The sequence below is a fragment of the Candoia aspera genome, chromosome 6 (assembly GCF_035149785.1).
Source record: "Candoia aspera isolate rCanAsp1 chromosome 6, rCanAsp1.hap2, whole genome shotgun sequence".
Classification (NCBI taxonomy): domain Eukaryota; kingdom Metazoa; phylum Chordata; class Lepidosauria; order Squamata; family Boidae; genus Candoia; species Candoia aspera.
Window position 1 is genome coordinate 50,002,688 of NC_086158.1, and position 24,309 is coordinate 50,026,996.

The 24,309-nt window shown below is 40.7% G+C and overlaps 1 protein-coding gene across 1 annotated transcript in view; it reads left to right on the forward strand.

Moving 5' to 3' along the window:
• The first annotated feature begins 781 nt into the window (after window positions 1–781).
• Window positions 782–24,309, forward strand: part of NEURL1 (neuralized E3 ubiquitin protein ligase 1) — a 140,311-nt gene continuing 116,783 nt past the window's right edge. The window contains exon 1 of the mRNA XM_063307112.1: window positions 782–1,419. Coding sequence (XP_063163182.1) covers window positions 1,335–1,419 — 85 coding nt within the window. The 5' untranslated portion in view covers window positions 782–1,334. The remainder of the gene's footprint in view (window positions 1,420–24,309) is intronic.

Consider the following 24,309-nt stretch of genomic DNA (forward strand, 5'->3'; position numbering starts at 1 on the left):
CCTCCTACTGTTGAGGAGCACAGCGGTGCCAAAAGTATCATTAGGAGAACAAGCGCGTGGGCGGGCCACAGATTCTCAGCGTCTGATTTAACCCACGCGGCGTACAACCCGTCCCTAAAAGGAGGGGAAACAAATGGGTTAGCAGGGAAATATTTTAGGGACGTGCCCAGGACCACTCGTGTTCCTCATTCCTGCTACTGAAAACAGACGCAGATATGCACTTGGTTAACCTGCCGGTTCGTGACTCTTGCATATGGCACCCTTTCCGTTTCTGCGTGTACAATACTCGCTCTTGCCTCAAGAACGCGGCGCACACATCCCTTAGACAACTGAGGTCAATCACCGACCCTTTTTTCCAATTCCCCCTGCATATTTACATACATACTCTACATATTTCCCCCCGCTGCTACATTTCATTCCGCGCTGGGAAGCCGAAGAGGTGCTCGTGCACCCGCCCTTCTCCTCGCCGCCCCCCGCAAGATCTGGGAACCGCCGCTCGCGCAGCTTTCACTCCGAGACGCTCGAGACGATGTGGTGCCCCCGCACCGCGCACGGTGTCCGATGTATGACCAGGCGACGCCTCTCCGGCCTCTACCTGTTGGGCCTGTCGCTCCCAGAACCCGTGGAAAAGAGAGGAGAGCTCGTGCGCCGAAAGGCCTCTCCACCCCGCCTCCCGCTCCAGAGGTAGCACATCTGGTTGTCCACGTGACTCCTCCGGTGCCTGAAGTGCCTAGTATGAGGAGGCAGCTATCACCATAACAACCAGATCGGAAAGGGGCGTCGCAGCCCCCAGAAAAGGAAGAATTGCCGGGGGGGGGCGGAATCGAAGGATTAAGAGACGCCAAGTTTCAGCAGCAGCTGTGGCTCAGCGAAGGCGGGGCCAGATGACATCTCTCCTCTTGCTTTGCCTGGGCAAGGTAAAGTGGACGGAGTGAGCCAGTAGGAGGGGAGAGGGAGAGAAGGGGCGCCGAAAGAGAAGCGGGACTCGGAGCGAGGATTAGCGGGAGAATCCACCTGAACTCCCCGAGGGAAGCAGAGCAGCGCAGAGGACTTCCACGCTGTTAGCCCAGTCGGGAGACAGCTTCTCCCCGTTCGTTTCCCGTGCCAGCCAAGGCGATGTGGACTTAGCCCAAGGAAAGACAAAAAGGATCCTAAGCCGAAGGGATAACGAGAGGGAGGAGGAGGAGGAGGAGGAAGGTCCAGGAGAGGGGAGGGGAGAGACCAGCCCTTTGCTCCGCTCCCTGCCCCCGCCCCCCAGAGCAGCGGAACAAACCTACCAAGGCAGAGCCCTCCAGTTCTTGTCATCCCCTTAGCAGTTAGCCGCCTTTGATGCCATGGGGAACAGTTTCTCCAGCATCCCCGCGCTGCCTAGGGGCAACCCCAACCGCTTCCACAGGGCCCATCATCAACATCTCAAAGGTAAGAGGCTTATCTGGTCTAGAACTTACTGTTTAGATGTGTGGAATGCTAAGCTAAGCCTTTGAAAGTTTGGACCATTAAGGGGGTCCTCAATCACAGCTTATACTCGCTTGCATATCAGCCTGTAACACCCCCTTCCCATTCTGTAATACATCCCAGGATGGTTAAAATCACCTGAAACTCCTCCCCACTAAAGATATTTTGTCTTTTTACTCTTGTGACTTGAGAATCTTGTTCAGAAATAGAAAAATCTCCTTGATTCCTCTGCATGGGTTGCAATTCTATATCTGGGTACTTCGAAGTAAATCTCTTTCCTTGGAAATAAGTCTCACTGGATTTTACTCCCGAGTTATCGCAGGGAGATGGGTTTATACCTGTCCTGACTCTTTCTTCAGTTATGAATAGGGTAAATAACACATTAGGATGACATCAAAAAGAGAGCGAGGAAGAAAATGTCTTAAGGTACTAGGCAATTTACTTCTGAATGAGTGTGCTGCAGCTGCTGTTGTCTTGGTAACCTCAGAAATGTCAGCTTTTTGAGTGGGAGGATCCATTTTAGGAATAACAGATTTTATGTGCATCAATGGTGGTAGTAGTTGAGACCTGATTAGTATTGCAATCCTTTCTAGTTGCTGTTATGTTTTAAAATCTTCAGCTTGGGCTGTTGATATAATTCCCAGAAGATTTGTTTGCAGATCTAAAGACATGGCAAATGAATCACCTGAGCTTCTTTTGGTCTACCAGGCTCTTAAGCATCTCACAAAAAAATGTCCTACTGGGTCACAAAACATGTAGTCAGAGTATACTCATTCCATAAAATGTTTGAGAATAAATGGACATCAATTATACCCAATTCACTGATTCTGGATCATAGGCACAGTCTTATTTTAGAAAGTATTTCCATATATTATTTATTTATTTACTTATTTTGTTGAACAATACAGAATAGCAGGTATACATTTCATTGCATATAACATTAACTCATTCAGTTCTAGAATAAGATGGCCAGGGCTGGCTGTTAAAAAGATGGTTAAGGAAAATGATCTTTCTGCATCCCATGTTTTCTACTCTTTCATATTTTTCATGCTTGTTGCTTCATTTGTTCACACCATAAAATTTGGATCTATGTTTAAAGGGGTGAGTAAGAGGACAGTGAATTACAGATTGTCAATGGGAAAGGTTTGAAACCAGATTTTCTAGTGTTATTTTAATGAAACTCCTATGTCTCTTCTAGAGTATTAGTACGTAGTTTTTATCTAGTTCTGCAAATGATAGTCAAAAAGACAATCCCAACATGGACTGAGTTAGAGAGAAATCAGGGCAGACAATTGCTCTATTTAAAACTAGATGTGTAAAAAAGGAGGCAGGCAGCTGAATCTTCCCCAGAACCTCATCATTCTCTATCAGTGCTGCAGTAGTTGGTATTCTGTTGTAAACCGCCAAGAAAGATTTATCATTAGAAGAAGCTTCTCAACTGGAAATTTTTCTAGAAGAAACTTAAACAAATTTTAGAACCCATAGGCTGACTATACACATCTTCATAATTAATTATTATTAGCTTATGCTTATGCAACAGAAATGCAGCTTGGAATAACCTGACTTGAATTGCTTTCATATGACATGCTTGATTTTTGGATGCATTTAATATCTCTTCCTGATCCTCAGTTAAACTGGATTTGGTTGCTGGGCTGTCACTGCTTCTGGCAAAACAAACAAAATGGTTCTTGTATAGTTTAAATGCTAAAGGACTGAAATCACTGAAATGAAGTGTTAACTAAGCTTTCCCTCTCCTTGTATTTTAAAAACAGTCCTGCCAAGTAACTGCCAGGGACAATATGTGCTTTTTCCATTTTTTTCCCAAAAAGAAGATTGCCTTAGGTCCTACTTTTACATGCAGAATAAACAAGTTTGATTGCATTTGACAGATTCCTGTAAAATGCTTTGGAGGCATAGCAGCACAAAATTATGAATGTGACACTGTTTTGTTACATTTATGGATGTATATTTTAACTGAAGATGCATTTTATTTCAATCTGTTTTCCTAACAATGTTTCAAATTGGGAGGGATGCAGAAATACTCATGGCTTCAGTGATGTCTGGCTATCTTTAAGACTTCTTGCTTCTCTTTGTAAACAGTCTTCTCTAAATCCAATAGTGGTGCTAATGCTAAAATTCAGAGTCCATAAAAATTATATATAGTGGTAAAGAGTTGTAGTCTCCCTCTTAAAGTCTATTTCTCTCCAATATGTTGCCTATGAAATGTGTTGGGACATTTTAGAAATGTACTCCTAACCTATCTGGAAGATATCAGATTGGGAAAGGCTGTTATAGTCCTTGCAACCATACAAATGGACACTTAATATCATCTTTTCTTCATCTTGCTTTTTATGTTTATCCAAAATGTTTTAAAGAAGGCTAGCTATAACCAGATCTGTGAGCTTGGGTAAATTTGGTGAACTTCATCAATTTCTGATAAGAAAATTCAGAAGCTAGTTGGTAGCATCTTTTTAGACTTTTAGTGTTACCAGATTCCTTTAGATTTTTGATTGCTATGGACTAACATGGCTTTCCTCCTACAATGATAACAAGATTGTGAATGACATTTGGTGACTAAGAATGAATCAATCTCTCAGTTTCAATTTCTGTCAGTTTCTTATTTTCCTGATTTTACAGTAAATTCATTTCAGCCTATTTTAATAAATTAATGAATTCAGCAAATAAGAAACTGCATGAAAATTACAGTTTTGGGGGGTAATTCTCCTAATATCAACATTGTTATATGCATTTTTCCTTGTGTACATACTTTTTGCAGGTTATTTTTCCATAATATAATATACTTTGTGCATTTTCCCCTGTTTTACCCATTACTAGGTATTCTTTTCAATACACACTTTTCTTTTGGTGCCTTTGAGCCAGTCTTGACTCTTGGCGACTGCCTGGACAAATCCCTGCAGTTTTCTTGGCAAGATTTCAGAAGTGCTTAGCCTTTGCCTCCTTCTAGGGCTGAAAGAGAGTGACTGGCCTAAGGTCACCCAGCTCCTTTTATGCCAAGGCAGGACTAGAACTCACAATCTCCCAGTTTGGTGCCTTAACCACTACACCAAACTGGCTCTTATATGCATTTTAGCACTATTTTAAATTGAGTTGCAAACTGTGTTATAAAATGATGAAAAGCGTTAATTTCAGCATACAAGTGTGCTTCTGTTCACATATACTTTCAGAAGAGATAAGCTAGGTAAATTTATAGAAAAAATGGATCCAAACAGAGTTTTTCTCTATCCCCTCCATCACTACTGATGATAAGATGATGTTTAGAATTGCTGTGGTTTGAGTAGGTTCACATGGGACTTTTATGTTTTTGAACCTCACCCATTGTATAGAATATTCTTCTTGTAAGTTAAGGATCTTCTGAAAAGTAGCCAGGTTAAGTATAAACATGACCTTGATTGGTGACATTAGGGAGGCCAAAAAGGAAGCGATTTAAAAGTAAGATTTAAGACTGATTGTGTAATTTTGTGTTCAGTTTGCTGAACAACAAAGAGACGTATCTTGTGTGAAAGACTGCCTTTATTTTTTCCTTTGCCTTACCTTATTCCAATCCTCTTGGACAAGATAACATTTTATTCTGATTTATCACATGTTTAAAATTAAGATCATCATTTCAATATGAATTAAGCAATAATGGTATGTAATCAAGTCATTTTAGTGCTTGGCAGATAGATACAAATGATCAAAATATGCAGAGGTGAAAAAGGCCACCAAGATAGCTTGGCTTTTTATGTGGATAGGGATCCAGAAATGCACTTATCAGTTGGAGATTCCCCAAACCTTCACCTCCAGTCCGAAAAATGGAAGTGAAACATTCCTTATCTATTGATGCTGAGAGGGAAAGTGTCTGATCTTTTAGGTGGAATGCTATTCCATGCAGTCCAAATAGAATCATAAACTACCAGGAAAAGTTAATAGAAAGTTAGTAAACTTTATAGTAACAAAGAACACTTCTGTTTTGTCACGATACGATTTTAATTTCTTTACTTTCACTCAATTCCATTTGAAGACTACACAATATGCAAAAATAATCGAAGTGTAGTTTCTGTAAATACTTAAAAAATTATTTCAAAGAGGCTTTAAGGAAGGATGATTTGTATCTCAGGGAGTGTTTCCTTAGAATTAAGTGGTGCTGACTTCGTTTTGTTTCTGCACTTCATTTAAATTGTCAGGTGCTTAGTCCATTTTAATTGGAGTGGCATAAGAGGAGTTTTGTTAGCAAATAAATAAATACAAACCTGGAAGACAAGGTTCCCCCTACCCAATAATTTCCACTTTAAAATTTGCAGGCACTACTTTAATTCAGGCAGACATGTATTTTTTTTTCCTCTAAATTTCTATATTTTAAGGGAGGCAGGGCAAAAAGCAGGAGAGCAGGATTACGACCATATTCAAGGATATAGAAAGGAAGTTCCAGAGGGCCTTGCCAAATGACCTCCTCAAATCTTAAAAAGTCCTGTCATCTTTATTTTTTTTAAAAAAAAATATTTTACAGGTACCTGTCAATTCTGAGGATAAAATGTAGCTGGATCATTATGTGGATGATATATAAAAAGAACTGAAAACAACTGACAGAATAATTTCCTAAAAGGTGGACCCTAGCTATCAAAACCTGAATCGCTTCAGGCATGATTGTGAGTTATACAAAGTAGCTGCTTTTTGTTTATGCAGTCATGTTTCATATTTAAAAGATAGGAATAAATGCTAGGGCAGCTTTTCTTAATCTTGTATGGTTTACATAACTTGGATCTCAACTCCCATCATACCCAGGCCATACTCTTGTTGATGAGAATTATGATCCAACATATATGAAAGGAACTGGCTTGGGAAGATTTACTGGAGTGCTTCAGTCATTATATGTTTAGGCATGGGTGCCAACAGAGGGAGAAGAAGAGGCAAAGGTATGTCATGAAATCATTCTTCAGTTCCATATTCTGTTATAAATGTTAGGATCCCAAGTAGATGTAAATTCTTCATCAAGAAATTGATAGTTGGTTCATCTTAAGAATGAAGTGGATATCTTGTCAGGATGAGACTCTTAAATATTACACACATACACACTATATAAAAGACACACAAGGGAAAAAAATAGGACAGAATCATATGTGTACCACACTGAGTTCTTGAACAAAAAGCAGAATATACAGTATAGCAAATGAACAAAACATAAATGTCTGTTTTACAGAAGTTTAGGAAATACGGCTGGAGAAATTTGAATTTTTTTTTTACTTATTTTAGCACTGACCTATTTGAAAATCAGATCTGAATCAAAATGCTTCTGCTAGGGTTTGCATTTCATTAATTGTTGAATATTCAATATGTATTTTTAAAGTTAGACAGTTTAAAAGCCCCCATATTTTTCAATCAAAAGGGGAATGAGGGCAACTTGTGCAGCTCTCATTATAGTGAGGATAAACAGAGTTATATTCCAAGACACCTGAAGGACATCAAGTTAGAGAAGGCTACTCTAACCTGATGGAGGAGATTACATCCTTTCTACTTCATTGGGGATGTATGTAGGAGATTACATCTGTCCAGTTAGGTCTAGTAGTTAAGGCACAGGCTAGAAACCAGGAGACTGAGAGTTCTAGTCCTGCCTTAGGCATGAAAGCTGGCTGGGTGACCTTGGGCCAGTCACTCTGTCTCAGCCCACTCACCTCACAGGGTTGTTGTTGTGGGGAAAATAGGAGGAGGAAGGAGTATTAGGTATGTTCACCGCCTCGAGTTATTTATAAAAATAATAAAGGTGGGATAGAAAATAAAATAAAATAAAATAAATAAATAAATCATACATGCATGTTGGTTGAGCTTCTTTAGCTAATGTGAACTCTGAATTTTGACTGCTCTGCCAACTATTGATTTGCAGTCTGTATTAATAGCTTTTTTAACAGTAGTGAACTGCAGTAGAACACACAGAGCAAAAAAGCTGTAAGCATAATGATGACTTTTCTTGTTTTGCATTTGTTTAATCATACATAAACTTGGCTCTGCAATCTAGAATAAGCTTTACAAATGGCTGTTTATAGAAGTTTAACTTTTGTAAATAGAACACAGTAAATCTACAAATCTCAGATTCTGTTAATGCGTGAATATTCACTTGTCTTGTTTAAAATAGTTTTATTTTTGTTTAAACATGCATGGAACTTGGATCTGTAGTTTAAGGTAACCCTTGGAAGAGGTAAATTGCCAGAATTTAAAAAGTTTAGAATTGAATGTGATATATCACTGAGGTCAATTGGAAAGATTCCCCCTAATTGTGAAAGCTAGGGTTAGATGTTCAAGGCAAAGTATACATAGATGGGCTTAACTTATAAGAAATTACATATTACAGTAACATGTATCTACCCTGTATATTGGGTATGGGCAATGCAGAGTCTACATGTTGCATGCACCCCCCAAATTTTGTTTTTGTGGCCCCAGAATCAATCCAGAACATACAGCTGAAAGATGTTTTTAATTAATCACTCTACCCCTTTTCTGAAGCTGAGATACTTTCAGTTGCCAAATAAATCCACTAAAGCTAAGAATACCAGCACTTTATTAGACAATATGCAAAGTATTTTTCTTATCTCAGCATTCTGAAGCAAAACAATAATGAATGATTCACTTTCCTTTGTGCACATGCAGTGGCATGAATATACATACGGACTTCGTTTTCAATCTGTTCCCAACTTGCTAACTAAATCTCCTTTGCGGGTTTGTGCTGTAGTTTGCAAATGCTGTTAAATATTCACATAACTTTTCTAATAGCAAGGCAGGGTGTTCATTGGGTGATAAATTTTGAGAAGAAATCAATAAGAATATCTCTGTCCCTCTCATGTATAGTTTGCATTAACTACCAAAGAGGTATGGCATGGCCCAACTCCAACAATTTCTGATCTTTGAGAAAGTGAAGGGAAATACTGTTTATCTCTGAATGAGTCAAACAAGATGTTCTCATATTTACATTTACAACTGAGAGTAGTTCAAAATATTCCTGGTATGATCGACTTCAGGAATATTTCCTTGGATACTTAAGAATTTTCTCTGTTTGCCACTGACAAGGGCAGTGTTTCTGAACACATGTTCTGCCAGAGCACTGCCAGTGACTGCTGAATCCTCCTGCTCCTCAGCTTCATTATTCCAGCTACCACACTTCCATTGCCAGCACACCCATTGTGACAGAAGGTGAACAGACAACCACATCATGCATCTCCCTCTCTCGGACAGAGATTATGCCTCCAATTAGTTGCTGATTCTTGTAATCCTCTCCCTTACTATATCAAATGTGTGATCAAAAACAGCTCGGAGGAAGTAGATGTGGCACTGCACACTTGCATTTTGTCTTTCTCCTTCATTGTAAATGGAGGGTATGGGAGCAAGCATGGAGTCAAAGCAGTTGTCACTTCCCCTTTGCTTTGTGTATGAGAGGGGGGAGTAAGAAAGCAGTGTGGAGGAAGAATTCAGGAGCTCCTGCATAAACACTCATCCTTAGATGCCACCATGCTATTGGAGGGGGGGTGTTGGGTGCACAGTGCTCAAAAGTGTGAGGTTTGACCCCACTTCTGACTCCAAAAACAAAACTTACCTGGAGTCAGAAGGGGAAAACAAAACTTATCAGGAAGGACTTGGAGAATTAAAACCGAGAAGTGACTCAGCAGAGTGGGAGAAATTGCAGACACTGATTGGACAACTCCGGAGGGAGATTTGAAGCTTCCGATCAGTGCTTGAGAGAGTAGAGCAGAGAAAAGTGCAAAAGAGAAAGAAGCCCGATTGGCTGCTAAAGGAAAATGGCACAAAAAGGAGTGAATAAAAAGGCAGGCATGCCAAGAACAAGCTGCCAGAGACAACCGATCCTTTGAGCTCACAGCACTGTGGAAGAGTCCTTACCAGTGTCAGAAGCCTTGCCGGTAGCCAGCGTGGAACCAGCGCCAGCGCCTTCTGCCATTGCAGACCTGTTTTCTGCACAGGCTGCTCCAGTCGAGCCTCTCCTTGCTGTCCCTGCTGAGCACAGCCTTGCGTCCAGCTCCAAGCCTCGCTGTGTCACTCCAGCACGATCCAGGTGTGCCTCCAGATCTCAGCCTTGCCTAGATGCTCCAGTCCAATCCAGCTTTGCCTCCAGAGCCGAGCCGTGCTTAGATGCTCCAGCCCAGTCCAGTCTTGTCTCCAGATCCAAGTCTTGCCTAGATACTCCAGCCCAGCCTTGTCTAGTTTCTGTGTACTAGCCTGGTCCTACCTGTGCACCAGGGTGCAATTCTGAGTGTCCAGCCTCTCCTTTACCATGCACTCTAGCTCCTTCAGGTCTTGCAGCTTCAGTCAGAGGATTGGCCGAGTTCTGCCTTGCTGTCTTGCCACGGCCTGACCCTGCAGTGTTGCCTGAGTGTCCTTTGCCAGGTGGGTGGACTTGATTGATTGATTGATACAGTCTAATCTACAGGATTGCAAAGAGTTTTGCTATTGTAAATAGTTAATTCAATAGAGAATTTTATTAGTAATTCTGCCTGGCTGTCTCATAGTCTGAACAGGACAAAGAGTATCTGTCGTGAAGACTTCTAGAAGTCATTCTGGAGATATTACTGTTGAATGGAGTGCGAATGAAAATTTAGTGTGGAGAAGGACTACTGTTTAATAGTATAGCATCCATTTTGCAAGCAGAAGAAATAGAAGATACCAGATCCAGGTCCACTCCCTGATACCTCAGGGAGGTATATTTTACTCAGGGAAAATATTTTGCTGGAAAATTTCTGACAGAGTAAATTGCAAAGCAGGAAGTTTTGTATATGTTAATGAGCAACTCAAGAAAATGACTGAAAGAAAACTAATTTCTCATAATTTGGAACATTCATCACATCAAAAGTGAATTTTGGCCTGTGAGAAAAATTGCAGGCGGATGCATATAAAATACATTGCTTGGAATGGGTTTTTTTTTTTTTGCTTTATATGCCATTTGAGCATAGAAGAGAATGTGTCATGTATTTCAGTTAGATAGATTGTATCCTGCATATGTGAGACAGGCTGGAGAATAGGAATTCACCTCATCTCAGAGTGTACTTTTAGTTGAAAGTTTCTGAGTGCTCCTTTCTCTGGTAACATAAAAGATGAAAAAATATGATAAAGTACACAACAATCCAAAAATGAAAACAATGACATTTGCCCCAGTCCCCCTAAAGTTCCATGAATCACTCTAAAATTGTGGACTATTATTTCAGTGTTTGGGAAGTCACAGGAATTACTATTCTTACAGTTTATGCAAAGCTGGTTATTTGCATGGATTTGTCTTTTGGACATACAATAATTGTTTAACTTAGTTTATTGTGTTTAGTGACCCTCTTCCAAACCTCCTGGCTTTAACCTGCCTCACTTTGTCTGAATGAAATTGAATAGAATCAGATGTGCTACTGGAAGGAGTGCCTCTGCTCTGTATCAACGGGGCTGGAAAGATTCTCCTTGTTGCGACTGTGGTGCCGATATGCAAACTATTAAACATATTGTGCAAGACTGCCCATGACGTGCGTTCCCTGGCTCCTCAGAAGATCTGCACGAAGCAACACCAGAAGAGACTGCCTGGATAGCTGAATGGACATCCAGTTATGAGGTTACTAGTGTATCCCTTCCGAACTTTTGTATATAATCGTGTGGATTGTGTGTATATATTTGCCTTTCTCTTGTCATGCATTCATCATACGAGATAGATAGATAGTATACCAAAAGCAGAATCTAGCATGTGATATTGTATGCATATGATTGATTTGGCACATGTACAAATTGCAAAGTTACTATGTTCTCAGTACTGTATTTCCCATGAGCACAGGCCCCTGAAAATGTGGTAGAAATAGGTCTTAAGTGTCGTCCTGAAGTGCATGTATGATCCTAAGATACGTAGTAACATTTTTTCCTTTCTTAGCCCAGAGTCTTTGCTTTTATTTAAGAATTCTGAACATTGAATAAACATGATTCCAGGATAAAAAGTCCAAAGCTTTATTGTTAGATATGTCAAATGTATTGTGCAGCTGCCCTCCCTCTGTGCCGGTTCTAATCAGGTGTTCAAAAATAACTGATACTTAAAAGTCAGCTCTGTATTGTTCCATATCCTGTATGTGAAATAGCTGTGGTGCATAGAATTGCCTGCACCAGCACCACCTAGATTTATCCCATATGGGTTTCCTCCAGCTATACGTGGGACAATTGCTGATAGTGGGATCCCAGCTGCTCTTTCCACTTGGCCTTGTAACAATGTGCTACAAATATTGTTTCTCCTCCCATTACTATCCATTTACTGTGGGGTCTCAGCAGAGTCTCACAGCTTTTATGCTGTTCTTCATTTACGGTGAAACAGAACCATTCTTCTACCAGGTCTTTTGCCAAGAATCAAGAACAAAGAAGAGTATAATGTTTCATTTCACAATGGGATTGAAGATAGAAATTGCAGAATTTTTGTGGCAGTTTTTAAATTCTTCCAGAGTGCAAATTGGGTGAATTAGCTCTCCATTTCAAAACACAAGAAGGTTTTGGGCAGGATGATCATCTTCTCCTCTTTTCCAAATATTGGTGGTGATCAGAAGCAGAATAGTTTACCAACATGGAGCTCCATCTATTCCTTCAAGCCCTAACATGGCAAGAATGGGGACGTTCACTTATCTACTGCTGCACTTATGTGCTTGGAAATAGTAAATTGATTAGTGTTGCTTTTTAGTGTGGCTGCACACCCAGGAAGAGTAACAGGAGCCAAGAAGATGGGGAGGGATGTTTTTGCCTGTGCACTGGATTCTCCATGGGTGTACAGAGATAGCCATCCCCAATCTAACACAAGGGAAACTCCCCCAAGAGCTCAGGGAAGAGAAGGCATTACTTATTTCATGCTTTATCCACAGTTGTGGTTACCAGAAAGAGTGAGGTTGCTTTGTATTTTATGTAGCAGTTGAGCTACCCTGATTTTCCATTATGGCTGTTTCCATGGTTAGTGAACAGCAACTACTAATTACAGGGGTACAAATGTGTGAGATATAATTTCCATTCATTTAGCACCCACCTGCCTTCTGCTACCTTGCTAATTTTCACCTCCAATATTTTATTTCAACCCTCAGGCTGTAGCTTTGTTTCCTATTTATTTAACCGACTTGTACTGTTAACATCTTACTCCCCATAAGAAAAAAAGTCACCTTAGGTTGGTCTGACACTACACACAGAAATTCACACCCCATCCCATTTTTATCTTTTCCACATCTGGCTAGTATGTTCTGTTTGGGTTCTACAGGCTCCGCAAATACAGCCCTCTGTTTCACAGGGCTGTAATTATTATGCTTTTATTTACTTCACTCCCCAGTTCCTCTTTTTTCCCTCACTTCTTCCCTAAAAACCACAGTAGCTGGTACTGGTTGATCATAGTAAAGGTTACTGAGTAAGAGATTGATGCTGTTATTAAGATAACCCAGCAAAGGAAAGGCTACATCTGTAAGTCAATATCTGAGTGGCAAAAGTGAAAGGTTAGAGAGAATTCTTTTTCCCAGAAACCAAGATAAGAATCTTAGCAGGTTTATTATACACTTCAGTCACTTACAACCTGTGGATGCCTCTCCCAGCTGGATGCCTTCCAGCTGTATTATTCCCAGAATTCCCAGCCAATCTGGGGGTGATGGTATTCCCAACACATCTGGGGAGCAAATGTTGAGAAAAGCTAGACTATAGGGATCTCAGTTTAGCAGACTATTCGTGTGCTACTTTGTTTGCTTATTTGTCATATGCAAATAGCAGTCCTTGACTGTAGCTTTAAAAATAATAGCCACGATTGATTCTAAGGTAACTTTTATTTTTAGTTCAAAGTATCTGTTCTGTAGGCAACTGCAGGAGGTGAGGGCGGGGCAAGTAACAAACCATGCATTACATCTAGACTCTGCCCCTTATAGACTAGCAGGTAATGTTGTGATGCAAGTACAAAACGATGGAACTGGCTTGGAGATGTCATGATGCACGTTTTGTCATTTTGGTGTCATTGCAGTTAGGAAAGGAAGCCTATATGTCTGGGGTTGGAATAATATTGATGATGGCTAGGGAAGTAAAGGACAGGAGTGTGAAGAAATTGTTGTTTGAGGGTCTGGGAAGGTGTTGGGTTTCCGTGGTTAGGGCTTCGCTCAAAAACAGTGTTTCTCAACCTTGGCAACTTTGAGATGTGTGGACTTCCCCATGCTGGCTGGGGAATTCTGGGGGTTGAAGTCCACACATCTTAAAGTTGCCAAGGTTGAGAAACACTGCTCTAAAATGTAGAAAGCCCTTTAGCTTCAAGGGCTTTGTGCTTTTAAGGCTGTTGCTTAGATATTTTTATGATGGAGGTGATGTGTTTTTATGGCCTTTGTATTTCTGGATGTTATAAAGTTTTATGGTGAGTTAGTGTATTTTATTATTGTAATGTTTCCCCTTTTATTGTAATGTTATAAATCTTGATACATTGTGTTATTTCAATACAGATTTCAATGCAGTAATATTTATGTAATATGATTAAAATTATGAAAATTCTATTTAGAAAGCGTAAAGTACTGAAGATAAAAATAAAAAAAATAAAAATTCTATCAGTATTAATTGCAGTTTAGGATATCAATATTATTATCATAGGTTTATTTGACTTTTCATCCAAAGTTAAGTATAACATAAAAAAGAATACTTGCGATTCACATCAATGTACTGTATTAGCTATATAATGATAGTTTGGCCCAGTCTTGGGTGAACATGGTTGTTACAACTACTCAAGACCCAAATAGAATCCTTACTGGATATGCCAATTTGTGCAGCACATTAAGAAACCTTTTAATAGACAAACTGCCAGTTAGGAACCGACAGCCCATAAGATCTAATTGGTTCGATCTTGATTGCTCTCGTTCAAGAAAGACCCTAAGAGCAGCTATGCGTTTGGTTCAAAGAAACCCCACACCAAACAACCACCCCAAGAAGTTAAAGCTCAGACACAATGATAAGAAACTAACAGCCAATAAGAAGGCTCAATATACAGCTACAGTTTGATCTGAGCTAGAAAAGTCAGCAAAAGGGTCTAACCCAGTCATATTTTGGAATATTGTATCTGGCATGTTGAAGGAGCATAAGCTCCTACTTGATATCCCCATTTCAGCTTCAGTCTGGGCGGATTTCTACACTACCCTATTTGCCAGTTCCAAGCAGGACTACCCAGAAAAGATGACCACTAAGCCTCTGACCCTTGATAATCTTCCTCCTTGGCTACCAGTGACAGTGACAGAAATTAAACACATCATCCACTCACTGAAATCCAATAAGGCACCTGGAGAAGACTTCCTACCACCAGAACGTTTTAGGACACACACTGACTGGTGGGCTCCACTATTGGCAGGACTCTTTACATATATAGACAACACCGGCCATATTCCAGCAGGATGGGAACTTTCCATCATAGTTCCCATACACAAAAAAGGAGACAAGACCCTAAAAATTACAGACCCATAAGCCTTATTGATATAACAGCCAAGATGTATGCAAAACACCTCCTGAGAAACATAGAGGACTGGGCAATCGAGAAAAATATACTAGTGGAAGAACAGGCCGGGTGGCACTCCACAATAGACAATTGCTTCGTTTTACACCATCTTATCACTAAATATACAACTGATGGAAGGTACCTGTTTACATCTTTTATTGATCTTAGCATGGCATTTGACTCCATAAATAGAGATATTTTATGGAAAAAGCTGGCCAAGTTAAATATGGAACCCAGATTTTTATATTTGATAAAGGCCCTCTACACAAATACACACTTGAAAGTCTGTACTGGAGTCAATGGCTCTCTTACACAGAGCATACCCACCCACAAAGGTGTCAGACAAGGATGTATCTTGGCCCTGATGTTGTTTAATCTCTATGTTAATGACATTCCAGGATTCCTCCGTTCTATGGATGTTCACATGCCAAAGATCCTCAACAGACATATCAATATCCTCTTGTATGCAGATGACGTGGTTCTGATGGCACGTTCCCAAGTAGGCCTGAGAAGATTGATGGGGAAATTTGGTGCTTACTGCGCTGCAAACTTTTTGAACATTAACAAGTCCAAATCCAAAGTGGTGGTTTTGGGAAAAGACGGCCCAAATACAATTGGCACTTGGATGGGGAGCCTATAAAACAAATAGACTCTTTTTCATATCTAGGGATGGTTCTTACAGATACAGGGCCTTGGGCTAATCATTACAAGCAAAGTTCTGCAAAGGCCACGGCAAGTTCTAAAACACTAATCAAACTACTTAGTTATAACCACCCTTCGTCTCTGCTCTCCATTCTGAAGGTCCACAAGGCAAATGTTGTACCCGTGCTAACATATGGTGCCAAATTGTGTGGCCTATCAAAGGCCTCCTTACTTGAACAAAATCAAGCACGCTTCTTAAGAACTATTCTGGGGACCGACAGGAATATACCTGCAGCAGCAGTAAGAGCTGAAACAGGCACCCATTCCATTTACAGTCTATCAGTAACCAAAGTCTTCAACTACTGATGGAGGATTCTCCCAATGGAACATGATAGACTACCAAAAATGTGCCTTAAAGAACAGATGGGCACACCTCAGCCCTCCACATGGATCAACCAGCTCCTCCAAACTATTGCATTCCTCGGCTTTTCATCACAATACTTACTTTCAGCTGGAGACCAGGCCAAGGCAATATTCAAACAAAGAGTCTTGGATGTCAGTGCCCAAACAGACATTGAGTCACTTGCACACAATAGGTCGTCGAAATGGCTGGCCAAGAATAAACTGTCCTTTCAAACAGAAAAGTACCTGACAATGGGTCTGACTCAATACTATAGGATAGCTCTTACTAGAGCAAGATTTGAGCAGCTAGATTCTATGGTCAAATACAGATGATTCCACCAAGTGCCTTACCTTGAGAGGACATGTGTTTGTGGAGCACCCGAAGTAGAAAACATTGCACATGTCCTATTTAACTGCCAACTATATGCCCCAGCAAGGGCTCAGTACCTTCAGACATTAATTGACAGAACCACATACTGGGATCGTAACAAAAGACTATGTTACTTCCTCCAGGGCACAAATACGTATGTGGTCAGTAGAACTGTTAAGTTTATAGTTAGGGCTGTCCAACTGAGAATGCAATTTATAGAACGTGTTGGGGTGGCATGTAAAGGTGACGAATTCATTAAAACTCACACTGTTTCTGTATTTTATCACTTGTTTTATCACATCTTGCATTTTTATCTTAGAATTTTATCTCTATTTTATCCTACTGTATTTTATCGTATTTTATCTCACCATAGTATATTTTAGTTAATTTTACTGTTTTTTAGCTGTTTTATGGTAATATATTTTATACTTTATATTTTATAGTGGCTGATGCCCAACCTTCTGATATGGTCATTTGACTAATCAATAAAGTTATTCTTAAAGAAAGAAAGATAGTTTGGTCTTGAACTAATTGCTTAATATTAAGATCTCCATTGTATTATTACTTAGTACATATAGAGAGAGATAGAGAAAAGGAAATAAGAGATAGGTGAAGCAAATTTAACAAAAATTAAAATACTTATAAAATAAAGAAAAGAAAAAAATAATAATGACAACTATTGATTTCTGACTTTTTGATGTTGGGCTTTTTAAATTTGTTAATCACTACAGGCTGAGTTGACTAGCAGTGAGCAGGACAGAAATATGATTGTTTGATCAAACAAATGTTATAAATAGGTAAGCTTGTAAGTTAAATGGAAATAAGCAAAGGGTGCATCCTGTTATGTCAAGTGTCTCAAGCTTTCTTCATTAATGCCTTGACTGTTACATAAGTGCCATTAATGGACTCTCCACTTGTCTTCTAAACAAATGTACTAATCAGCAAACTTCCTAGGATTTATTTTTAAATAAACCCACGTTGCTAAATGTCTTTCAGGCTGGAACTAAATTTGCATGTATGCATTGTGCAAGTACAAATCAGCCTTCTTCACTGAGCATCCTCCAAGAAGAATTGGGGCTAGAACTCTCAGAATTATTTTATTTTATTTTATTTATTTAATTTGTCCCCGCCCATCTCCTCCCATCGGGGGACTCTGGGTGGTTTACAATAATCGATTAAAACAACAACCATACAATATAAATAGAATATACAAATATAAAATTACTCTAATAAATAAATAAATATAAATAAGGGTAAAAAAGTTAAAAAGGCCAAGTGGCAGGAGAATCTGATACAGTCCATATGTGGGAGGAGTGGTCTAAGATAGCAGCCATCCCCACATAGATCTATTCCCCTCTCCACCCCAAGCTAGGCGGCAGAGCCAGGTCTTCAGACTCCTCCAGAAGGCCAGGAGCGATGGGGCCAGTCTCACCTCTGGGGGCAGCATGTTCCACAGGGCAGGAGCTACTGCAGAGAAGGCCCACTTCCTGGACCCTGCCAGATGGAATTCTCTTACTGACAGGGTCCTCAGCATGCCCTCTCTGCACGATCGGGTGGGACAGGCTGATGTAATGGGGAAGAGGCGGTCCCTTAGGTAGCCTGGCCCCATGCCATATAGGGCTTTAAAGGTGATAACCAACACCTTGAATTGGACCCGGAAGCAAACTGGTACCCAATGCAGCTCGTGCAGCAGCGGTGTTACATGTGCCCTTCTAGGGGCACCAAAAACAGCCCACACACCTGCATTCTGGACCAGCTGTAGCTTCCAGATACTTTTCAAGGGTAGCCCCATGTAGAGCGCATTGCAATCGTCTATATGAGGGATAACAAGAGCATGAATGACAGTTGGAAGGGCCTCCTGATCCGGGAAGGGGCGTAACTGGTGCACTGCATGTAGCTACGCAAAGGCTCTCCTGGCCATGGCTGCCACCTGCTCTTTGAGCTGGAGGACCCCCAGATTATGCACCAGGTCTGTCTGGGGCAGTGCAACCCCATCCAGAACTAAATATGACAATGTCCCAGATACGGAAGAGCCATTAACCCACAGCCACTCCGTCTTACCAGGGTTCAGCTGAAGCCTGTTGTTCCACATCCAGGCCCCCACAGTCCCCAGGCACCTGGAGAGGGTGGTCACAGCATCACTTACCTCACCCGGGATGGAGATGTACAATTGAGTATCATCAGCATATTGATGATACCTCATCCTGTGGTGACGGATGATCTCACCCAGCGGTTTCATGTAGATGTTGGAAAGAAGCAGAGAGAGTACCGAACCCTGCAGCACCCCACAAAGAAGGGGCCGAGGGTCGGATCTCTCACTCCCAATCACCACCGATGGGCACTGGCCCTGGAGGAAGGAGGCGAACCAGCGTAAAACCACACCACCTGCCCCCAACTCCCTGAGCTGCCCCAAAATGATACCATGGTCGATGGTATCAAAAGCCACTGAGAGATCAAGAAGAGCGATTTTGTCCTGCAGATGCTCAGCAAATTCTTCTGCATGGCCCTGTAGGTGGGTCACTGAGCCCACCTTCCCCAGAAGGGATCAAGTGATCTTAAACAGGGCTGTTGGGTGGCATTCTGTGGACGCAATAAGAGTGGAGAAGTATTGATGCTTCGCTGCTTTTATCGCCACAAGGTAGGCCTTAATAGCAGCTCTAACCTGTGTTTGGTTGAATTCAGTCTTTGTCCTCCTCCAGTGGCGCTCTAGGCGTCTCTTAACCCTCTTCAGAAGCTTCAACTCCTCCCTAAACCATGGGGAGTGCTGGGTTCAATGGGACAAGAGAGGCCGCACAGGCGCGATCCTGTCCAAGGCCCCAGCCGCCTCTCTATTCCAGGTTGTAGCTAGGGCCTCCGCTGGACCATGCAGCAGATCCTCAGGTATAACCCCCAGTTCCCTCTGAAACCCTACCAGGTCCATCAGTCGCTGGGGGTGGACCAATTGAATGGGTCCTGCCTCCCTGCGGAAGGGTGTGGCATAAGAGAATCTCAGGGCCACCAGGGCGTGATCTGACCATGACAAAGGGGACAGCTGTAACTCTCCCCTCAGATCACATTGCCACTGCTCCGACAAGAAAACCAAGTCCAGGGTGAGGCCACTGTCTCAAGTTGGGTCCTGAATAATCTGGGACAGGCCCATGGCTGCCATGGTAGCCATGAACCCCTGAGCTACCTCCGAGGCCTGCCCTAGGGACGGCAGGTTGAAGTCCCCCAGAACCATAAGTCTGGGGAACTCCACCGCCAGCCCCGAGACCAGGGCCTCAACTAGGGTCTGTGTCACCTGGGCCAAACATGGCTTCCACACCCATTTTGGTGCCCCCCCAGCACTCATTTTGGCACCCCCCCAGCACGGCGCCCAGGGCACATGCCCTGCTTGCCCCCCTCCCCCAGTTGCGGCCCTGCCTGAGACGGCCTCGAGCAGCTCAGGCAGGGAGGTTGCTATGCAGCAGGGAGGCTGGTACAGTAGCAACACTCCCAACTGTTCTCAGGAACCCAACTTGAAGAACAGGGTCTCACAACTGGCCACTTGTGGAGCAGCGCCCCTGAAGGCCACCAGAAACTCCTGGATGACAACTGCCACCCCTCCTCCCCTGCCCTGGGATCTTGGCTGGTGCCATACCGTACACCTGGCTGGGCACATTTCCAAAAGGGGCACCCCGCCTTTAGGGCCCAGCCAGGTCTTGGTAATACACACCAGGTCTGCCCCCTTCTCAGTGATCAAATCACATATGAGGGGGACCTTGCTGTTAACTGACCTGGCGTTAAGAAGCAGCAGCCAGAGACCAGGGCCCCTATGGATCTGCTGACTAGGGCCTGGGTCTGAGCACAGAGGGCTGGAACATACCACCGGTAACAAACACTGGGGGCATCTTTCCCGAAGATGGCCCGCCCTCTGGCTCCCACCATAACATCCCCTACCCATCCCCACCTCAATGATGTGTCCCGCCCTACAGCCCCCAGTGACTCCTAATCCATAATCCATTAGTCCCCACTCCTGGACCTCTGGAGTCTCTGGCTCAAAATAGGTCTCCCTCCATCCCTCATACATCCTTACAGTCAATCACCCACAGGGCGATGGTAGGCCCTCCAGCACACTAGCTCTTGCTCTCAGTGCCATCAGAGCCCAACCATCACCTCCCCATTCGCTATGTCCCCCCTCAAACTCTCTCATTGTTTGACGGGGGGACCACTCATTCATTCCTCATCCACCCCGTTTCTCACTCAGGAGGTGAGTGCTCAGGAGGTGAGTGCTCTTTTATACAATCACAAAAGCAAAAGAATTGCTTTTCAACATGGCAAGCTGGAGGGAATTTTGAGAATTGCAGACCTAATGCATCTGGATGGCATCCAGTTGGGCAGAACACCCAAGAAATCCACCAGGATGAGAAAGGGAGAGTTCATACTTCCTTGTTCCAGAAATTAGTCTGAAAAAAGTCAATGTAGAATTGGCATTAAATAAAGTTTCTCATACATTTTGAGATCTATGTGCTAAGAGACATCCAAACTATATGAAAAAAATGCTTATTTTTCACTGCATTCCATTCTGGATTTTGCCTCTTTAAGCACTTCAGTTTCCTCCCCTCCAACCCTGATAAATGAAGACTAATCAAATTAGACTTGATTCTTAAAAAATTAACATTGATTTTCCAAATATCAACACATGGTTTTAGATTTTCCTGATCAGCTCTTATCCTGTGATGAGCAGAAGCTCTGCTTTAATTCTGTGAAACAACTAGTAAGATGTACTTATGCACTCATCATCAATGTTCTTGTCCTTATAACAGAGATTACTACTACAGTTTTAACAAGCTTAGAAATAGGTTTCTAACAGATATATTAAGGTACTGCAGAAGGGACCTTACATAATTTTTATCCTCAGATTTGAGTCTTCTTCATTTGAAGATAATTGTAGCATCTTCCTTAAATATGTATTAAGCTCTATATTGGACTGCATTCCTATTAAGATGCGTTGCATATATTTATGGGAGTTGTTGTCATTTTATATGTAAAGTATAAAAAAAAGTATTAAAGATAAAGTAATGCTTTATCGATGATAATGATGTAGGATTGTACATGTAAGTTGATTAAATCATCTATAATGTAGGAATTATTGTTGCATTGATATAATCAGTTTTAGAGGTTTAAATGTTAATCCCATTAATTAATATTTTCCTATAATTCTTTTATTTTGATTAATTATTAATGCATCTTTGAATTCTGAAACTAAGATACATCCATAGGAAAATCTAGGATAGTGTTAACTGGCTGGAATTGGTGAATGTATTGGTTTCTACATCTTGGCTGTAATCCCAAGAATGAATTTCCCATTTGTTCACCCAAGTTTCACCTTGTAGCTAAGTCCATGTAAATTCCTCCTTGTCAAAATGGCTTCCTCTTTTACTGAAGGGCAATGTTTTCAATTCCTAGCTAAATAGTCTTTTGGGATGTAGTCCTAAGATAGTTGGAGAATCACACTTTTCAAAAAGTCCTTAGAATACACCTGTCTGAAGAGGCTTTTAAGTGTATATTAATGATTTTATTTTATTACTTTATTTTTATTATTTTTACTTGCTATTTTAACTCTTTTTAATGTTTTCTTGTAAACTACTAAGGACTTTGATAGATAGCACTATATTAAGCTAAATAAAATATATAATCAAAGTGGTAGAAATGTAGTGCTCATAATATGAGATTACAGATCTTGGAAGGAATAATCTGGCATTATAGGGATATGTTCTTCATATGTTACAGATTAATAGTCTATAGCACAATTTCACATGAATAATACATTTTAGAGCAATATGGTAAAATTAGTGATGTAAATTTTTACCATTGTATTTTCATGAGAAAATAGCTCATTCATTGCTACTGTTTCCTGGTGTATGAACAGCATATACAGTAGATATTTTGTGAAAGGGATCATATAGCTATTAAAATATAGCCAAGGTGACACCTATTTGTACTATGCACATCTTGACTCTGTCAGGTATGAAGCAAACAATATTGAATTCTGAATTCATTGCAGTTTCTTGGAGGAAGCTTTATGGTGGGTGATGTCTGTGGTAAATCTATGTAGTTTGGATTATTCTTTTATAAAGGAGAACTCTATAGTAGAAAATGTTGAGCAAAATTCATGCTTGTTTGAATGTACATAGGTTTTGTTGGTATATTGTATTAGTTTTCTCATTTTTAAAGAATCCATCTGATATGCTGACGAAAACTGCGTACAAAAACAGTTGTTTTAGAGGGTTTTTTCCTGGTTATGTTTATACAGCTGCCTGCTTAGGTCCCTTTTAAAAAAAACAACCCTTTTTTTCTTTTGAAATAATGTATATATTTTATGAATACCGAAGAAAAAATTTCATATATCCTTTTGATTTCAAAGTACACAGGAGACAACTTACAGAGCTAAAAGTAGTCTTGTTATCTAACCTTGCAAGCTGGAATATAACATGGGAATTAAGTGGATAAAACAATTCAGTGTGGCCTTAGCTCTATTTCCAATGCTTGCCTTGACTCTGCCATTCTGTCATTACTGAATTTCTTTTTAATTCACAAGAAGGCAGTACTCAAGTAGACAGAATGCGACTGGGAGGAATTGTGATGTGAGTAATTAAGAGAAATTTAGGGAATATTTGAGATAAGACCCTATAGCAATGGAGAGGAATATTTGATGCAAATTCAGTCTAGCAACAGCATGCTTTTCTCACAGCATATGGTTGTTTAATGGCACTGGAGGCAGAGAATAGGATCATATAATGAGAAATACTATTCATGTCCATATACAGGTAGAAGCAATTTCTATTTTCAGATATCCATGGTCTGAAATTGCTGTTCAGATTTGAGAGCTACTTCACTTGATTCAGCAGACCAAAATAAGAATTTTGTATTGACTACAAATGCATGTTTTCAATTATAAGTGTCCTTGGTGTATCTACCAGGAAAGCAAACGTGTTTACTACCTTGTAATGTATAAATTGAACCTGAGGAAATCCTGAAAGTATTAGCAGAGTAGCTGCAATCATACATTCTCCAAAGTAAATTCTGGAAGCAGCATTCTGCCATTTTTCATTGACCCAATTCAAATTAATGGTAATAAAGATTTTCCATTTGGATCAATTCACTTCTAATGAACCTTCCTCCTTCATACACAAGGTGAGGCAGTTTAATAGTTTCATATAATTAGGAACAAACCACAATTACCATTAAACCTGGATACAATATATTTGTTCATATGATAGGTTGTTAGCCTACCAGATCTGAAATCTTGATTGGATCTGTTTTTAAAATTTGTACAGGTTATCATTTCCTGTATTTCAATATTTTTCCAATCCACAAATAGTAAACTTTAGATTTCCTTAGTTTACTTGCAAAAAAGTAGGTTGGAAAAGAGAGAATGTTTAAGTTTGGTATGGCTCATCCCTCATAATCAAGAAGCTGAGTACACTGTTACTGTGCTTATGAATCAGGCCATTCTCCTGAGAAACATACTCAAAAGCAAGAACTGGGCTCCGTTTGTTTTAGTATTTCAAAGGTTTGCACAGCAATCTATGATCTTGAATATACAGCATTATCTGGAGAACAAAATACTGTAATATGTGTCATTGCTTAAGGTCCAGGTTTAGTTGATAAAAATCTGCTGCAGATGAAGTAATGAAGTTATACATGGACTGAAGATTAAATAGAATGCAACTAATAAGCTTTCTTAAGATGTTTCCTGGGAGTTGGGGTGATGTCATCAATATTTCTAGAATGATTGTTCCTTTAATCTTATTTCCCATGAGGAGTTGAAGTGGATAGCTGAAAACTGTAGATAAAATAATTTCTTTCTTCTACTCCCCATCATTTGCTAGAAGATGAAAACAGGGAGAATCCAAAGTGGCCTTCTGTACAAGGGTTATTGAAATGAGCAGGATATTTATAAAAGAATTTATGCAAACTTTTTTTCATA